Source organism: Trachymyrmex septentrionalis, unplaced genomic scaffold (genome assembly GCF_001594115.1).
Source record: "Trachymyrmex septentrionalis isolate Tsep2-gDNA-1 unplaced genomic scaffold, Tsep1.0 scaffold83, whole genome shotgun sequence".
Lineage (NCBI taxonomy): Eukaryota > Metazoa > Arthropoda > Insecta > Hymenoptera > Formicidae > Trachymyrmex > Trachymyrmex septentrionalis.
This window is the reverse complement of record NW_017306018.1, coordinates 2,647,154-2,663,539: the sequence shown is the minus strand read 5'-3', so window position 1 is coordinate 2,663,539 and position 16,386 is coordinate 2,647,154. Positions and strand designations below refer to the sequence as shown.

Sequence of the window (16,386 nt, the reverse complement as noted above, 5' to 3'; positions counted from 1 at the left end):
TATATCTTAATACTTGCAAAAAATTCACATCTTCGCAAGTGGACCGAATCTCAAGAAAAATATTTAAAAAATTTAATATATTTTGCGTGGAAGGATATAAATAAATAAACTAAGTAGTCTGATGTGTGATTATTTTCTCGAACATCACCATTCTTCATGAGGATTAAAATATAATAGTAAAAATAAAATTAGAATATTAAATAATAAATATAAAAATTGCTTTATAGATATAAATCTATTTTAGTGAGTATTTGATATGTCACAAATGAGAAAATTACCAACGTCCTTCAGCAATAGACTTGCTTTGTCAAATTAGAGTAGTTTTATTGTCTTTTATATAGACATAAGCTCTAAGATTTAACGTATATTTCCTCGCAATTTCCTCGCTTTTGATATCGTATTTAAGATGACCGAGTTAGGCACACGTTTCCTTAAGACTCTGGACTAGTTTACTGCAGCTCTATTGAATTATAACATCAGAGGCAAGAAATTAGACGTAATTTCTTCTTATAACGTCATCAAAATAAATGAAATATTTTTCCGGCGAAAAATGGGCAATCTTAACTTATTTATTGTTAACTGATACAACGACATTTCATCGTTCATTTACATTTTAGAAACTTGACTTGCTTTAATAATTTTTAAGTTTGTATGTTATATATATTTACGTAATTTGTATCCATCGTTAAACTTTCGCTTTAAAAAAGATATTAAATTCTATCATTCATAGGTAAAACAGCATTAGAAATTATATGCGATGTATATATGTAATTTTCTATGTACATAGTCACTAATTACGTATGCTTTTACGGGAAAGGAAATACGTATTTGGAAAGGAAAATAAGAAATAAGAAATTCATTTTGCAAAAACACATGGAGAATAATTATTGTAATCTGTGAATTGTGAACAAATATAGAGAATGATAATTTGTCATAAATTATACATGTAATATCCCTTTCGCATGTCTGTATTACACAATACATATGATTCACGCTCCATTCGTGCAGAGCAAAGAAAAGCTTCGGACATGATATTCACATTGTGATGTTGACTCCATTTCCGTCTCGTTAATTTTTTTCGTCACGATTAGAAGTTCTTCCAGAGAAAACAATTTTCATGCACGCTTGTGTAAAGCAAATTCATTGTACAGTCCAGCTGAATATGTAAATAATACACATTCATAGCATATAAATTATGAGTGTACTTTATTCTTATAATCATTCTATTAACTTAAAATGCAGCAATAATAGTCGCATTTAGTGGCACTAACCCGTAAATGTTAGCAACTGTTATGTAAAAAAAGGGATTTTAAAAGATGTGGAAATACTAGAACAATGTACGTATATCTATAAATCTTATGAATTTTGAACATATATGTATGTAATATGTACATATACGTAGATACATATACATATATAATATACATATATATTATATACACAAACGTATATAGGCATATGTATGTATAATATACACACACACTTCTTTAAAATCATAATATTTAAAGATAGTATGAATTTTCATATTTACGATATTTAAATATTTTTCTAAATGAACGTCAACACTCCAATTTTTCTCTCCTTCCCCTCCTCTGCAATATCAAGTAGATCGTTCACATACAATCGCATAATACGGATGGCAAATCAGTGGTTTTCCTTCGTAAAGAGCCTAATATATCTTAGAAATTACTTTGGAATGAATATAATAAATAATAAGGAAAAACAGAGATCGCTGACATGTTAGAAATTGATAACGCTATTTCTAAAAATTCAACTTTTTTTGTCTAATTTTTTGTCAGTACGCGCCTATAAAAATTGCGAGATTAAAAAAAATCTCAATCTAAACGATTCTCTCTTCCATTGATTCTTAATTGAAAACATTCGACTGAATAATTGAGAAAATCTGCAAGACGGTTAAATTATAATATAATACAAAGCAATTATCATCGCATTAATCTCAACTAATTGTAAATATTTGTACGAGGTACATTTTTTTTCTTTAATATATAAGTCTTCAGTCACATCTGTATCGTTTGACATACACTCATGCACTCGCTCATGTACAAACACGCTCGCATTACGTAACTGTACAGATTGATCATTTAAAGCTATTATTCACAATTAATTCCTTTATTTCTTTCTTCACTTCCATAAAAAATATAGCGAGTGTGCATTATACTTCTTCTTCATTACACTAAGAAAAAGAATCCTGAAAGATAGGATGCTAAATCTTGACATAAAACATATATAGTATTTCTTTGTTATAATATATCCGACTTTTTTTTATGCATCTAATTCGATTTTAGTATATAGTTCTGTCATCATTTGCTAATAGAATCAATTTGCACAGAAAAACACAAGTTGATTTAAAAAATTTTAATTGCAGAAATTAGATATTTGCGTGATCGCGTACAAATGTCAATTTTAGAAATAACGCGTTTTATTCATCATCTTTTAATGTTTACTTTAGGCTTTTTTTTTAATTAACAAAGTCTTTTATTTTCTGCATGCATCTTTTAAATGATTAAAATCGTTGCTTAAAAAAAAATATATTGTACAGTTTGAGAAAAGAAATGTAATGTGGTTTGTAAATTTTGATTCTCCTAACATCAATGACAGAACTTCCATGATCATTAAGTTTTATAAATTCGTGACCTATTGTCTAGTGGATGGCATTTCACGTGAATAGTCGGAGCATATTATTGTCAAAAAAGTGTTATACCGATATAAATAAATGGTACTTCGTAACGAACCATTGATATCTATTAAATATCGGAAACTAAAAAAAAGATACTGTAAATTATAGCTTTTATAATAATCTAAATAACGTCTTATATATATGTATGTACTATATATATATATATAGAGTACACACAATGCTTAATAATTCAAAATCGTATTATTCTTTGAAACGATTAATCGGAAGCTTGCAACATCGCACAAGTGAATGAATGCAAAGCTCCTGGCAGATCAATGAAAACAAAATGTTTTCCATTGGAAATTGTCGTAATTATTCTTTCTCTGTCCCTCCTCCCCCCTCTTTCTCCCCCCTTTTTTATGCAGTCTATTAAAAATCCTCCAAAGCTATAAGCTATAAGCTTATTCTACTATACAATATTCGTTTTTCAAGGTACATATGTATGTAATTTCTTTTTATAAGGATCTTAATTTCATATTAATTATCTTACACTTTATTACAGATTTATTATTCTAGATTTTCCTCCATTTTGGCACTCACGTCCTACTGTTTTTGCACATCACTGTTCTCCTCGATATCATTCTGCATACTATCTTCGTTTTCCGATGTATCTTGAACATAAGACATACTACCTTGTATCTCGTCCGTTTGCATAACATCGGTTTCATTTCGCGTTGGATAATCCTCTTCCTCGATCTCGTAAGTGTTCTCTGGATAAATATACTGCGCCGCTTCGATATTAGAATCCTCGTTATCGATATCTAACACGTTTTGTTCTATCAAAATTTGATTACCTTCCGCGTCATTAGTCACCATTAACACAGTTCCGTCCAGATTATGCACCTCATGCACTTGATCTCCATCATCTTCTCTGTTATCTACTACGTTCTCATCCACGGAATCTTCCTCAAAGTCGCCTTCGTTTACTTCTATTTTTACGTACTCCTTATCGAGTTCCTCATTTTTCTCTCTGTTTCCAGCGTCGGAGTTGCAATCGCCATTGTTAATTACGTTACCATCCAAATTCTCGTCCCACGTTACGGGCAAATCATTATTATTAGCCGCGAAGAAGTTGACTGTGTTTGACACATTGTCCGTGTCATTAGGTATTTCGGTTATTTCGCACTCCTCTAGATCTTTAGCTATACTCAACGAAATCATTGGACTAAGCTTATGCCTCGTGCGATCTGTCGTACCGCTGTACTCCTCAGATTCGTTTTCTGGTAACAAAGGCATTATTGGACTTAACACAGGCGGTCCGTCGTCATCTTCATCATCCTCCTCTTCTTCCTCTTCTTCTTCCTCTTCCTCAGCTGCAGCTTCACCCTCATTCTCATTCTCATTCTCATTCTCATTCTCATTCTCATTCTCATTCTCATTCTCATTCTCATTCTCATTCTCATTCTCATTCTCATTCTCATTCTCATTCTCATTCTCATTCTCATTCTCATTCTCATTCTCATTCTCATTCTCATTCTCATTCTCATTCTCATTCTCATTCTCATTCTCATTCTCATTCTCATTCTCATTCTCATTCTCATTCTCATTCTCATTCTCATTCTCATTCTCATTCTCATTCTCATTCTCATTCTCATTCTCATTCTCATTCTCATTCTCATTCTCATTCTCATTCTCATTCTCATTCTCATTCTCATTCTCATTCTCATTCTCATTCTCATTCTCATTCTCATTCTCATTCTCATTCTCATTCTCATTCTCATTCTCATTCTCATTCTCATTCTCATTCTCATTCTCATTCTCATTCTCATTCTCATTCTCATTCTCATTCTCATTCTCATTCTCATTCTCATTCTCATTCTCATTCTCATTCTCATTCTCATTCTCATTCTCATTCTCATTCTCATTCTCATTCTCATTCTCATTCTCATTCTCATTCTCATTCTCATTCTCATTCTCATTCTCATTCTCATTCTCATTCTCATTCTCATTCTCATTCTCATTCTCATTCTCATTCTCATTCTCATTCTCATTCTCATTCTCATTCTCATTCTCATTCTCATTCTCATTCTCATTCTCATTCTCATTCTCATTCTCATTCTCATTCTCATTCTCATTCTCATTCTCATTCTCATTCTCATTCTCATTCTCATTCTCATTCTCATTCTCATTCTCATTCTCATTTTCATTTTCATTCTCACTTTCAGCCTCACTCTCAGCCTCACCTTCATCTTCATCTTCACCTTCATCCTGATCACCTTCTTCACCATCTTCTTCCTCTTCTTCATTTTCATTATTTTCCTCATCATCTTCCTCATTATCATCATCGTCTTCGTTATCAGAGTCTACATCACTCGTTATAGCTTTAGCTTGTTGTAATTTTTCGACTCGAAATGCCTCAAATTCGGTGCCCATGTTTCCAGGTACATTAGAAATCAAAAGATCATTTAAATTATTTGATGTAGTCTGTTCTACAGCATCCATTATGGATGTAAGATCAGTTTTCTGATCCTCGATGTTTGTCTCCACTGGCATATTCTCTTGAATACCTTCACCACATATCCTGAATCTATTAATATCGTTCAATTGTACACCTTTCTTTTCCGTTGCGTCCACTTCCGTTTCATCCATATCTGATTCATCACTATCGGAATTACACGATACACTATCACCGCTCGCTCTACTAGTAGTTCTCGTATCAGATTCATTTTCGTTTTCATTCTCTTCCTCTTCCTCCTCCTCTTCCTCTCCTTCTTCATTTTCGTTTTCGTCTTCGCTTGAACTACTATTACTATCGCTGTCTGAATCGTCACTATTTTCCGAATTGTCTTCTTCGCTATTTTCCGAATTATCTCCATCATGAATATCCCTACTTCCTTCACCTTCTGATTCAAAATCTGCTTCCTCCGCTTCCTCTGCTTCCTCAATGACTGATGTCTCGTCGGCGATTAAACTGCCCTTTTCGTCGTTGTCATTCTTTGCATTATCTTCATCTGCCACTGTATTATCCTCAAACTCCGATTTGCCACTGCAACTCGTTGCATGCTCGGTGAGTTTCTCCTCACTTGCAAAACCTTGCTGGCACTTTTGACACCGGAAGTTTCCGATATGGATGCTCATATGCAACAGCAATTTGCTTCTCGCGTTATGATATCTACCGCACGTCTTACATGTGAAATTATTGCCCTCCGGCGACAAAACGGGAGCATGCTCAGCCTTCAGGTGGTCGGCCAAGTCTTGGTAAGATTTACACAGCTTCAAACATACGCCACATGTAACAGCAGCTTCAGCGCGATGGAAACGAATTAGATGTTGCCACAAATGTTTCTTGGCGGGCCATTGTTTACCACAAACTTCGCACGTACACTCGGTATTGGTCGATTCATCATACACCTTGCGTGAGTCTTTTCTCGAGCATTTGCCGTTACCCGTCGCTTTGATCTGTGACAATGGCATAAGATTCGGCACAGGTTTCTGAGCTGACAATTGCAAATTGATGTCTTCGAATAGATTGAAGTCGGGAATGTTCAAGTTGGACTCGTTCGTAAGCGGTACCGGTTCTTCTCGTTGAATCTGATTATTGTTTTTCAGATGAGACTCCAGAATTGATGTCGGAACATTATTCGGCACGTCAAATCTACCTATCGAGTTTCGTCGTGTACATACATTGATGTGATTCCAGAACAGAGTCTTAGTAGAGAATTGCTTTTTGCAATTCTTGCATTCAAAGTTGTTTCTATTTCTCATCTTGCGCTTGCCATCGCTATTATCCTTTCTGAATTTCTTGAACATACGGACGGGGTCTGTATTATGGACGTTCTGATAATGCTTAGCGAGAGTGTCTGAATTGAGGAAGATCTCGGGACACATCTCGCAATCATACGTATCGTTTGGCGATCTTTTACGTTTGCGAGAATCATTTGAACTTTCGTCACACATTTCTTCGTCAAACTCCAAATCATCCGGTTCCTCCTTCACAATGATATCAGGAGTCTCGTAACCCTCCCTCTTTGCACCAATATCCATTCTATATTCGAAAATAGCTAATTGGTCCTTTGGAACGTTATGCACATGTTCATAGTGATCGCGTATATCGTTCTCGTCTGTAAAAACGGCTAAACACTGTTTGCATGTGAGGAAAACTTTACCATGACACTTCTTCGTATGATCAAAAGCCTTCCATTTGGATGCATATTGCTTGCCACATACCTGACACGTGTTTGGTTTAGACAGAACGCTGCTATGCACCGCTTCGACATGTTTCTTCAAATCTTTGGGATCCTTCATTGGAATGAGACAGACCCCGCAGGATACGCCGATCTCGTTTCGATGCAACGATAATACATGCATCTTCAGTTTCAGTTTATTTTCCACGGTGTCACCGCAAAAATCACAAACGTCCAGATTGCTATGATATTTGTGATCTTTTCGATGAGATTCCAAATCTTCTTTAGTGCGGAAAAGTTTTTTACAGCTCGGGTGGTCGCACGTCAGATCCGGATGATCCATATGATTGATACGGTTATGTGTCATGATACCTAGCTTGGAAGTGATCGTCTCATTACACAAATGGCAAGTATATGTAGTATGATGATTTTCAATATGTTTCTGCAGACTCGCGCGATCTTTAAATATCCTCTCGCAAGCCCGGCAACGAGTCAACAACGCTCCAGGATCTTTACGATAATTTTGACAGCCTTTCATATGACGACGGAGCAAGTAGCGTTTATGGAATCCTTTGTTACATTTTTCGCAATAATGCAAGACACCATCGTCTGTACTCAAGGACTTGGAAGTGACGCAGTTTTGATTGTCCTTACCCACTGTGGGTATGAACCTATGAATCTTTGCAATATGTGCTGCCAGATGATCCCTTGACGCGCTTGTCTTTGCGCAGTAAGGACAGGTCACGTCTGTGTGTCCTTTGTGCACCCTATTTACATGTTTCCATAAATGTGACGTTCTGCCATAAAATTTGCTACATAAATCGCACGGGAAAAGATTGTGCGTTATCCGTCGATGATTACACAAACTGTCCAATGTCGTGAAACTAAGTTCAGGGCACTGGTCGCAATTTAACTCTATTTCTGAAGCGCCATTACTGTGATCAGGTTTCACCGATTCATTGGTCGTTTCATTAAAACTGCTATTATCGCATGCAGCGTCCATAGCCGCTTCCAAGCCATGGATCTTTCTATGCCGAGACATTTTCGATTTATTGGAATATGGTCTACCGCAAATATCACAACAGAAATCACCACTGGTTAGTGGCCAATGTTTCGCTTTAACGTGTGCACTCAATTGCATAACGTCGGAGAATACTTTCAAACAAACGCCACAAATTAGAGGCACTGTGTCTGCATGTACACCCATCACGTGTTTCCAATAATCAACGCGAGTAGGCCATAACTTTCCACATATCTCGCAGGTGTTTGGCGAAGGTCCTTGTATCGCATGATGCTGAAGATGTTCATTACGTAACGATTTCGTCGCAAATATCTTTCCGCAATTTTCCAATTCACACTAGAACAATGATATGGACAAAATTAGAATAATATATAAAACAACGCGATAAGAATAAGTTTTCTTTCGTTTCTCAAACTTACTTTAATAGAAGGTTCATTGTTATGTGTGTTGTTGATATGCAACCAACGTTCCCATTTGCTCGAATGTGAACTACCACATACTTCACAAACAAAAAACAAATGATACTGCGCTCTATTACCATTGCCATTGACACTTAGAGTATTTCCACCACCCGCAGCATCTCCTAACGAAATTTGGTCAGACTGTAACAAAAGAAAATAAAATGTATACCATTTAAAAAATTTATACTATTTATATTATTTATATTCATATTATTTATACTATTTATATTATTGTGCTTATTAAAAATAACTATAACTCTTATTAAAAAATTAACATGCGTTTCAAAATATTACCTTGTGAGCATTTCTCTGATGTCGTATAAGATGATCCTCAGTCGGAAAAGATTTATAACAAATATAACAATCAACCTTCTCGCCATCTTCTCCGTCAAAATCTAATACTTGTTCATTGCCTTCGTTACCACCATTCAAGTTTTCATTATAATAATTACTGTTCAATTGTACAAAACTTCCAGGATCATAGGCAGGATCGACATTATGTATAGAGACATGAGTGATTAACTTTTTTCTCGAGTCATGCTGTCTACCGCATATCGTGCAACTATACCTGCATCCATAATCGCATATTTATAAGCACTGATTTATTACATTTTATATAATGCATACTAGCGTACATTTCATCACATAAACTAATGTAAAAAGAAAACAGACAAAATAGAATGTAATTATACCTTCTTTGTTCCGAGATTAAAAGCTTAGACTTTCCGTGATACATGAAGACATGATTTTGAAGTTGTATATTATTAAAGCACATCTTTAAACACACTCCACAGGTAAATGCTGCATATTCCTTGTGCATTGCTCGTATGTGCAGCCATAATGATGCTCGATCGTTAAAATCTCGCTTACAAGTCTCACACACAAATACCGTTTCAATTTCTACATTCTCATGGTTGTTTTTATAATCCTTGTCATCATTCTCTAAATTTATCTATTTAACGTAATAACATAATATATTGTAGCAATGTCTTTATGACATAATAAAAAGTAAGAAATAAAAAATTTATCTTTACCTCAGGTGACGACGAGAGCTCTGGTGGGTCTTTTATTTCACTTTGCTCATAAACGCTGACGTCCACTCGATCGTTCCAATTCTGAGACATTACTGTTGCCTTTAGACACTTATCACTGTCGATGATAGGAGTAGGATCAACACCATGTAACATTGTAATATGCCTAATTAATGAAGATTTCAAAACAAAATCTTTGTTGCATAGTATGCAAATATATGGCTTTTCGGCATCGTGTCTAATTTCGTGTTCTTTTAAACTCTCCACTGATGTAAAACTTTGTGGACAAGCTTCACAATACCATCTCTTCTGAGGATTTGCCTCGCCTTCTTCTAAATAATAACATATTCAAGATTAGGCGGTTTTTATTAATTCCATATGGCATTCTTTCAATTTTATTGTTGTTTTAATAATCATTAAATTAAATAATTAATAATTAAATTTTACCTGACTTAACTATTTTTTTCGGCTTGCTGTTAGACGTCGAACCATCATCATCGAAATTCCGTTTTAAATTGTCTCCTTTAGTCAGCGCCTGTTTCAATATAGTTAATTGTGGATTTTTCGCCAATTTAGCCTCGGCATTCTTAAAGTCTTTATTCTCGTCATCCAAATCTATACTCGAGACGTCGGATGTATCGGCGAAAATTTTATTATTCTGCGCTTCGGTTTGACCTAATAAATCTGTACGTTGTTCGTGAATGCATATCTGACGATGCGCATTGAAATCTGCTAGATCCGTAAACACCATCGGACATATTTGGCACTGGTAACGTGTTTCCGTACGCGTTAGAGGAACCGATAATTCTGGGGGTGGTGGTAGCCCAGCATGTCGTGATTTTATATGTTCATCGAGATTATATCGCGTCGAGTATATACGAGAACAATACGCACACGTTACTGCAGGATGTCCCCTGAGGTAAGAAGACAAATATTTAATATTAATTAAAGATATCTTTAATGTCTTCTCAAATGTTGACAACATGATGAGCTACAATAATTATGAATCGTGAATTATTAAATGAAAACTACATAATTTTTAAAATTAGTTGAGTCTCTCTCTTAAAGAATCGTTTTTAATAAAATAATATAATTAAATTTTTGAATCAATTCTGACGATATTATTTCAACTACTATAGATAAATTTTTATTCACTCGACTTGTCTTAATTGGAATTTTGACTAAAAAAACTGTAACAATGATATCGTTATACATCGTACACAGTAGACAATTTATATGGAAAATAGTAATGTGTTATTGAAGCACACTTACCGATGCGTTGTAGAAACGTGCCCCCAGCGATGTTTCGCAGTAGAATACGATTTATGACAAAGATCACATTGATACGGTCGTTGGTACGAAGTATGGTCGTCGGTAATTACTCTTTCGCCAATCACATCACCCTCACCCACATGAATCCTCGCGTGCAGAGACAAATGGCCCTTGGAACTGAACGCTTTGTTGCATAGAGAACAGACGTAGACCTCATGTTGTTGTGATGTATGTGGAAAGACCGTGGTATCTTGAGCAGTCGCAGCATTCGTGTTGTTTGTACTGCATTCCTCTTCATTTTCTTCGGTTACCATCGGGGTCATTTCCAAGAAGTCGCTAGGATTCGTCTCCATGTCCATTTCGTATGCCATCTCATATTCCGATCGCCGATCTTCCGAATCGTCGATCACTGTGGCTTCATATTAAAATAACACGTGTTAGCGATAAATTGTTTCTTTACCAAGCAAAATAAGAATCAAGTTGAAAATGTGCGAGCGTACCTTCGTCCGTACCTTCACTTGTGTCAAGAATCTCTTCGATCTCGGGATCTGCTTCACCATCCGAATTTAATCTCGGTGGCGTACCCAATGCTGCATTGGGATTGACTATGGGTGCTTCCGGGATAAGTACTGGCATATTTTCTTTCTTAAGAAACGCCGCGCGCATCTCGCAGGATTGTGCAGTGTCATTTGCACCTTCATCGCTCACCTATGATATAACATGCAATAAATTTTTTATAAAATTACAAATTTGCAAACTATAATATTACAATACATTTTTTGTAATAATTAAGATTTTTTCTGTGTGTTAAGACATACAAGGAATAACTGTTAGATTATGCAATATATTATGAAATGATTTCTTTTTTATAAAATATATATCATATATTTGATGTAATTTTCAAACTAGAGAAAATTTTAGAATACAAATCCAATTAATTTCAAGAATCATTAGTAATATATTGCTTAAATACGTTTCAATTTATTTATATCCTATTTTTATAATAAAGTTTAGATTTTCAAGGAGCAAATGTTCTAACATTTTGCAGATTCGAATACTTACGCCTTCCTTCGGCCTATTTCTTTCCAACAAAACAGCTGCGTTAACACACGCAGTCCTAAAGTCATAGAAATTCTCCAAATTGTACATACATCGATAACATAGGACTTTTGGCAAATAATCATCTTCCATTATCTGAAACAACAATTTCGACATTTTCATCAAGAGTGCGTTAAAATTTTACATTAGTGTAGTGACTTAATATCTTGATATAAATCTTATTCTAATTTGTCTTTTGTTAACAGATATCCCATTGGATAAATACCCCATTGGAAATCAATGTTATGACTTATGATAATAATAATATTAAAGAGACGATTAAATTATATATAGTTATTGAACAAAGATTTTGGCAATGATTCATGTTTATGTAAAATAGTAATAAATATATAAAATACGATTAGGAACATTGTTTATGTGAGTACATCACCTAAATACGAAAAGCGCCACTTTCTATCAAAGTTAGATGTTAATACATATATACGTAAAAATGAATTTATTTCGGAAATGTGACTATAATTAATAGTGTAATTAGTAGTATAATATATATTTCTCTACGGCACATATTATGAAATTATTCGATCGAATTACTCAATTATTCCCTAGATTTCTGTTGTGTTTTCTGAGAAAAAACACAGTCAGAACCCAAACAGTTTCATAATATATGATTCATAAAATATTATTCCAGGAATATTCTTTGAATAAATTTATTCTTAAAACATTAAAAACTTTTTTTCTTTAGACATATTACATTGAAAACTAGTAAATAGAAGATAAATAACAATGCAAATGATAAAACAAAAAACGAATATGAAAAAAGTTTTATTAACATTTTAAACATTTCATTGTTAATTATTATTCACACGTATTGCTAATTTTTACAATGTCCTGATTGTCCATTAGAGTAAACATCTAACTCAAAAATTTTTCAATCAGAAAACAGCGCGCTTTAATCTTCTAATTAGCTTTATGAATATAAAATTTCATTATACTTTATACATCATTATCTCAATTATCATAAAACGCTTTTATATTATTTTTTATGTTACATAAACTCTTGAACATATATATTTCAGGTATATTTAAGTTTCACGAGACACATAAATTGATGCTTTTACATCATATTTCTCTTTTTCATAAAGACTAGAGATACAACTTAAAAAAGATCACGTGTTTCGTACAGTATTTCTTTCATCTTTCGGTTTAAATACCATACCAAAATGTGGTGCTCGTGTATATACCAAAATTCGTAACACGTGGATTTCGATTGTACACACGATCCGGTAAAAATTTCATCATGCACGGAGATAAAATATATAACAATAAATAACATCGATAAATAAAAGAGAATGATGCAAATGACAGTCCAAGTATAGAAGGAAATTCGAAATAAATTGGAACGCGATTACTTATTGACGAGGTAATTCTCAAGGTATGATTTTAATAGTAAATTCGATAAATTACACTGAATATCAGTGCACATTAAAAGTTGCTTTAATATAAAGTACCTGAATACAATGGCATAATATAATTAACTTTGATAGGGAACTAATACTTTATTAAATAATGTGACGGTCACTATTGAGCATTTAATCGTTTAAAATGTGCTTTTAATTTAACTCTGCTGATTTCATGTATAGCAGCTTTTAACTCTCTATAGCCCGAATTGTTTCGTGGCTATAAAAAAATTGTATAATTTATGTAAAAATTTTTGTTTTCTAAAAATTAAATAATCAACAAGATATATTAGTATGTCACTTCGAAGTCACACTAAGCTACAGAGTTAATATGCAATAATCTAGTGTAATGGAAATAACCGAATTCTCTCTTTTTGTCAAAGAATAGACGCTTTTAACGCAAAGAGTAGCTTCGCAACAGTTGTAATACCTTTCGACATGATTGATCTTTCCCTTAAATTCCCGCATCTAAGTATTTTAAGTGTATAAACCAATCATATTAAAGAATTTTACAACATTTGTAGAGTTACTTTTTCTACTGAAGAAAGACAATCTATATAATAATAGAGATGCACCTTGGGAAAGATCACGCGTATCGTGCGATGCAATTTTTCCATCTTCCAGTTCGAACGCCGCGTGCTAGTGTAAATCCCGTTGTACACGAGGACGAGATTAACAACGAGCCTGAATGATAAACCGGTGCTGCGAGGGGATGATACACGTGACAATGGAAATATCCAATTGTAGCAGGAAATTGAAAATAAACCGGAACGCGGTCCGTAGTTACGCGTCGACGAGGCGACTCGGTGTGACTCGACGACGACGATAACGGCGCGACGGCGGTTAAATCCCGTGGTCCCGTGGAGGAGCACGTAACGCGTGCCGTGCCGTAGCAGCAAACAAAATGTCGCCAGTGCGTCGCGCGACGAAGCGTGTCTCCTTGCGTCAGGCCGACCTCGCCGTCGCGACGTCCTCGATAAGCGATGGCCAACCGGGTGGAATTCGTCATCGAGCACGCTCTCGGTGTACAAGCGGATGAGCGAGCGAGATGGCCGACGGTGACGACGCGGCGGGAAGAAAACCTTCACCCAGTAACGCCCCGTCGACACCGAACGAGTCGTCCGTGAATCTCCTCTCTCTCCCTCTCCCCCCCCCCTCTCTCTCTCTCTATCGCTCTCGCACTCCTTTTGCCTCTTCGTCTCTTATCGGGAGAATGAGATCGAGGACGAATCGTGCAGGGCCACGAAGTACCAAGGGAGGTCACTCGGAAAAGTAAACGAAATTGAGAAAGAGAAAGAGAGAGAGAGCGAGAGAAAATAAGGGACGCTGCGGAAGACAAAATAAGACGGAAGAAAGAGAAACAGAGAGAGAGAGAGAGAGAGAGAGAGAGAGAAGGAAATAGATGATTTGTTGCGATCCCACAAGGAACAGGATAATATCTCAGCATGTCGCGAAGAAGGCGAACAAAGAGAAGGAAGACTTACCTTGAACGGCAAGCACGTTTCAATCTTGTCGACGAGTTGACGATTCTTGCCTTCCTGGCCAAATATGTGCATCCTAACGGCGTCGTAAGAAGCGCATAAGCGACACAGTTCGTTATAGTTCCTTCTCGGCTCCGTCGCCATCGCTGTCTCGATCCTCGTCGTTGACGTCGACATCGACGTTGTCGTGATCGTCGATATCGTCGCCATCGTTATGTCGCCAAGTCTCTCGAGAAAGCTCCGCGTCCCTCGCTCGCCTCTTTCTCACTCTCGCACTCTATCTCTCTCTATCTCTTTCTCTCTCTCTCTCTCTCTTTCTCTCTTTTACTTCCTTTCTCGCTTGCTCCGTACCAGCGTCGCCGTCGGCGTCAATGGCGAGACTACAGGGAGCGACGCAAAAACCAGACAAGACGTAGTCGCTTCGCACTTCGCTATCTCCCAACCGGACGTACGCGGTACGGGAATGGAATGACGATAAACGACGTAGAGGACGTAGCTCCGCACGGCCGTGAGTCGTGACGCTGCCTGGGGACGAAACTGATCGTAGCTGATTCCTCGCCGCACTTCCTCTCCCACCGACAGAGATCCCACGCCTCGGACCTCTTCGTTTACCTGCCTGACGCGCCTACGTCCCAATACGCTCGACTACCTGCTTGTCTGCCTGTCTGCCTACTAACCACCATTGGCCAAGGCTACGCGTCGAGTCCCTGCCGTTTCTTCCATTGCTCGGACCGCATCTTTCGAGACGCTTCCGTCACCGTAACCGTCACTGCCACCGCAGTCGCTGTCGCTGTCGCTTAGCCGTTGCCGTTGCCACCGCCGTGATGCTCAGCTCGCTGCGATACCGCTCTACCCGGGATAGGCTAGGCAACACGCACTGCCCTGCACTGCACCGCTCCGCACCGCACCGCACCGTACCGTACCGTACTCCGCTGTGCCGCGCCGCGCTGCGCCGCGCCGCGCCGCACCGCACCGGTCGGTCGGTCGGGTCGAGTCGGGTCGTCGTTGTCGTAGTTACCGCGCACGTAGCACCGGCCACCCGTTCACTTCACTCTCCTCGTCGCTGCGGCATCATTGACACACGCTGCTGCTTCCTCGCGATCCTCGGTCTTAACTCCGGGCGCCGCCATCTTGTATACAGACACTTGTTTCGTCAGCCGTACCGGTGACGTGACGGTACTCCAACGCAGAGCTCCGACAACGGTCGACGGCGCGCGTGCAACGCCGTTGCGGCGTGTCCGGCCAAGCGTGTAAGATCGTCTAACCGCATTTTTGAAAATTGCGTTTTCCCACTCACGGAGAAAAGATCGTGAACGATTGTCGCGCGCACGTGGCATCATGCTTCTATACGCGGGATGCTATTCCACGTGGACGACAAACTGCCGCCGATTGGCGATTGCCGTGAGCGCGAACCGATCGCCGCTAGCCTATTGGCTGGAAAGACACTCGGTTGCGAGAGAGAGAGAGAGAGAGAGGAATTTGAATGCCCCTCGATTGATTTAATGTGAATTGGAGTGTTTATTTTATTATCGTACCTCGCCGCGCCGCACCGCGTCGTTTATTAGGTTGCGTTTCCATCGCAAATTGGAAGACTGTCTTTTAGGTTTGTATATTAAGTGTCTAATTATGTAAGAGGGATTTAATTAACGATGAAAGTTAAAAAAATATAATCAGTTATTCAATATTAATGTAAATATAAATAAAGTAATACAATTATAAATTTATATTAGAAATTATTTGAATAAGAGTTATTTTAATTAATTACTTATTACTTTATATATA

The 16,386-nt window shown here is 37.1% G+C and overlaps 1 protein-coding gene across 1 annotated transcript; it reads right to left on the bottom strand.

Annotated features, from left to right (window-relative positions):
- Nucleotides 1-2,869: 2,869 nt before the first annotated feature.
- LOC108754953 (zinc finger protein Xfin-like) lies at nt 2,870-15,516 on the bottom strand. The gene is made up of 11 exons (XM_018497632.1): nt 14,608-15,516; nt 11,670-11,801; nt 11,108-11,315; nt 10,608-11,022; nt 9,783-10,249; nt 9,339-9,667; nt 8,997-9,256; nt 8,599-8,872; nt 8,263-8,445; nt 4,865-8,179; nt 2,870-4,102 (listed from the first exon to the last, which is right to left on the bottom strand). The coding sequence occupies exons 1-11, from the start codon at nt 14,812-14,814 to the stop codon at nt 3,242-3,244; spliced, it is 6,651 nt and encodes a 2,216-aa protein (XP_018353134.1). The 5' UTR covers nt 14,815-15,516; the 3' UTR covers nt 2,870-3,241.
- Between the last annotated feature and the right edge of the window lie 870 nt (nt 15,517-16,386).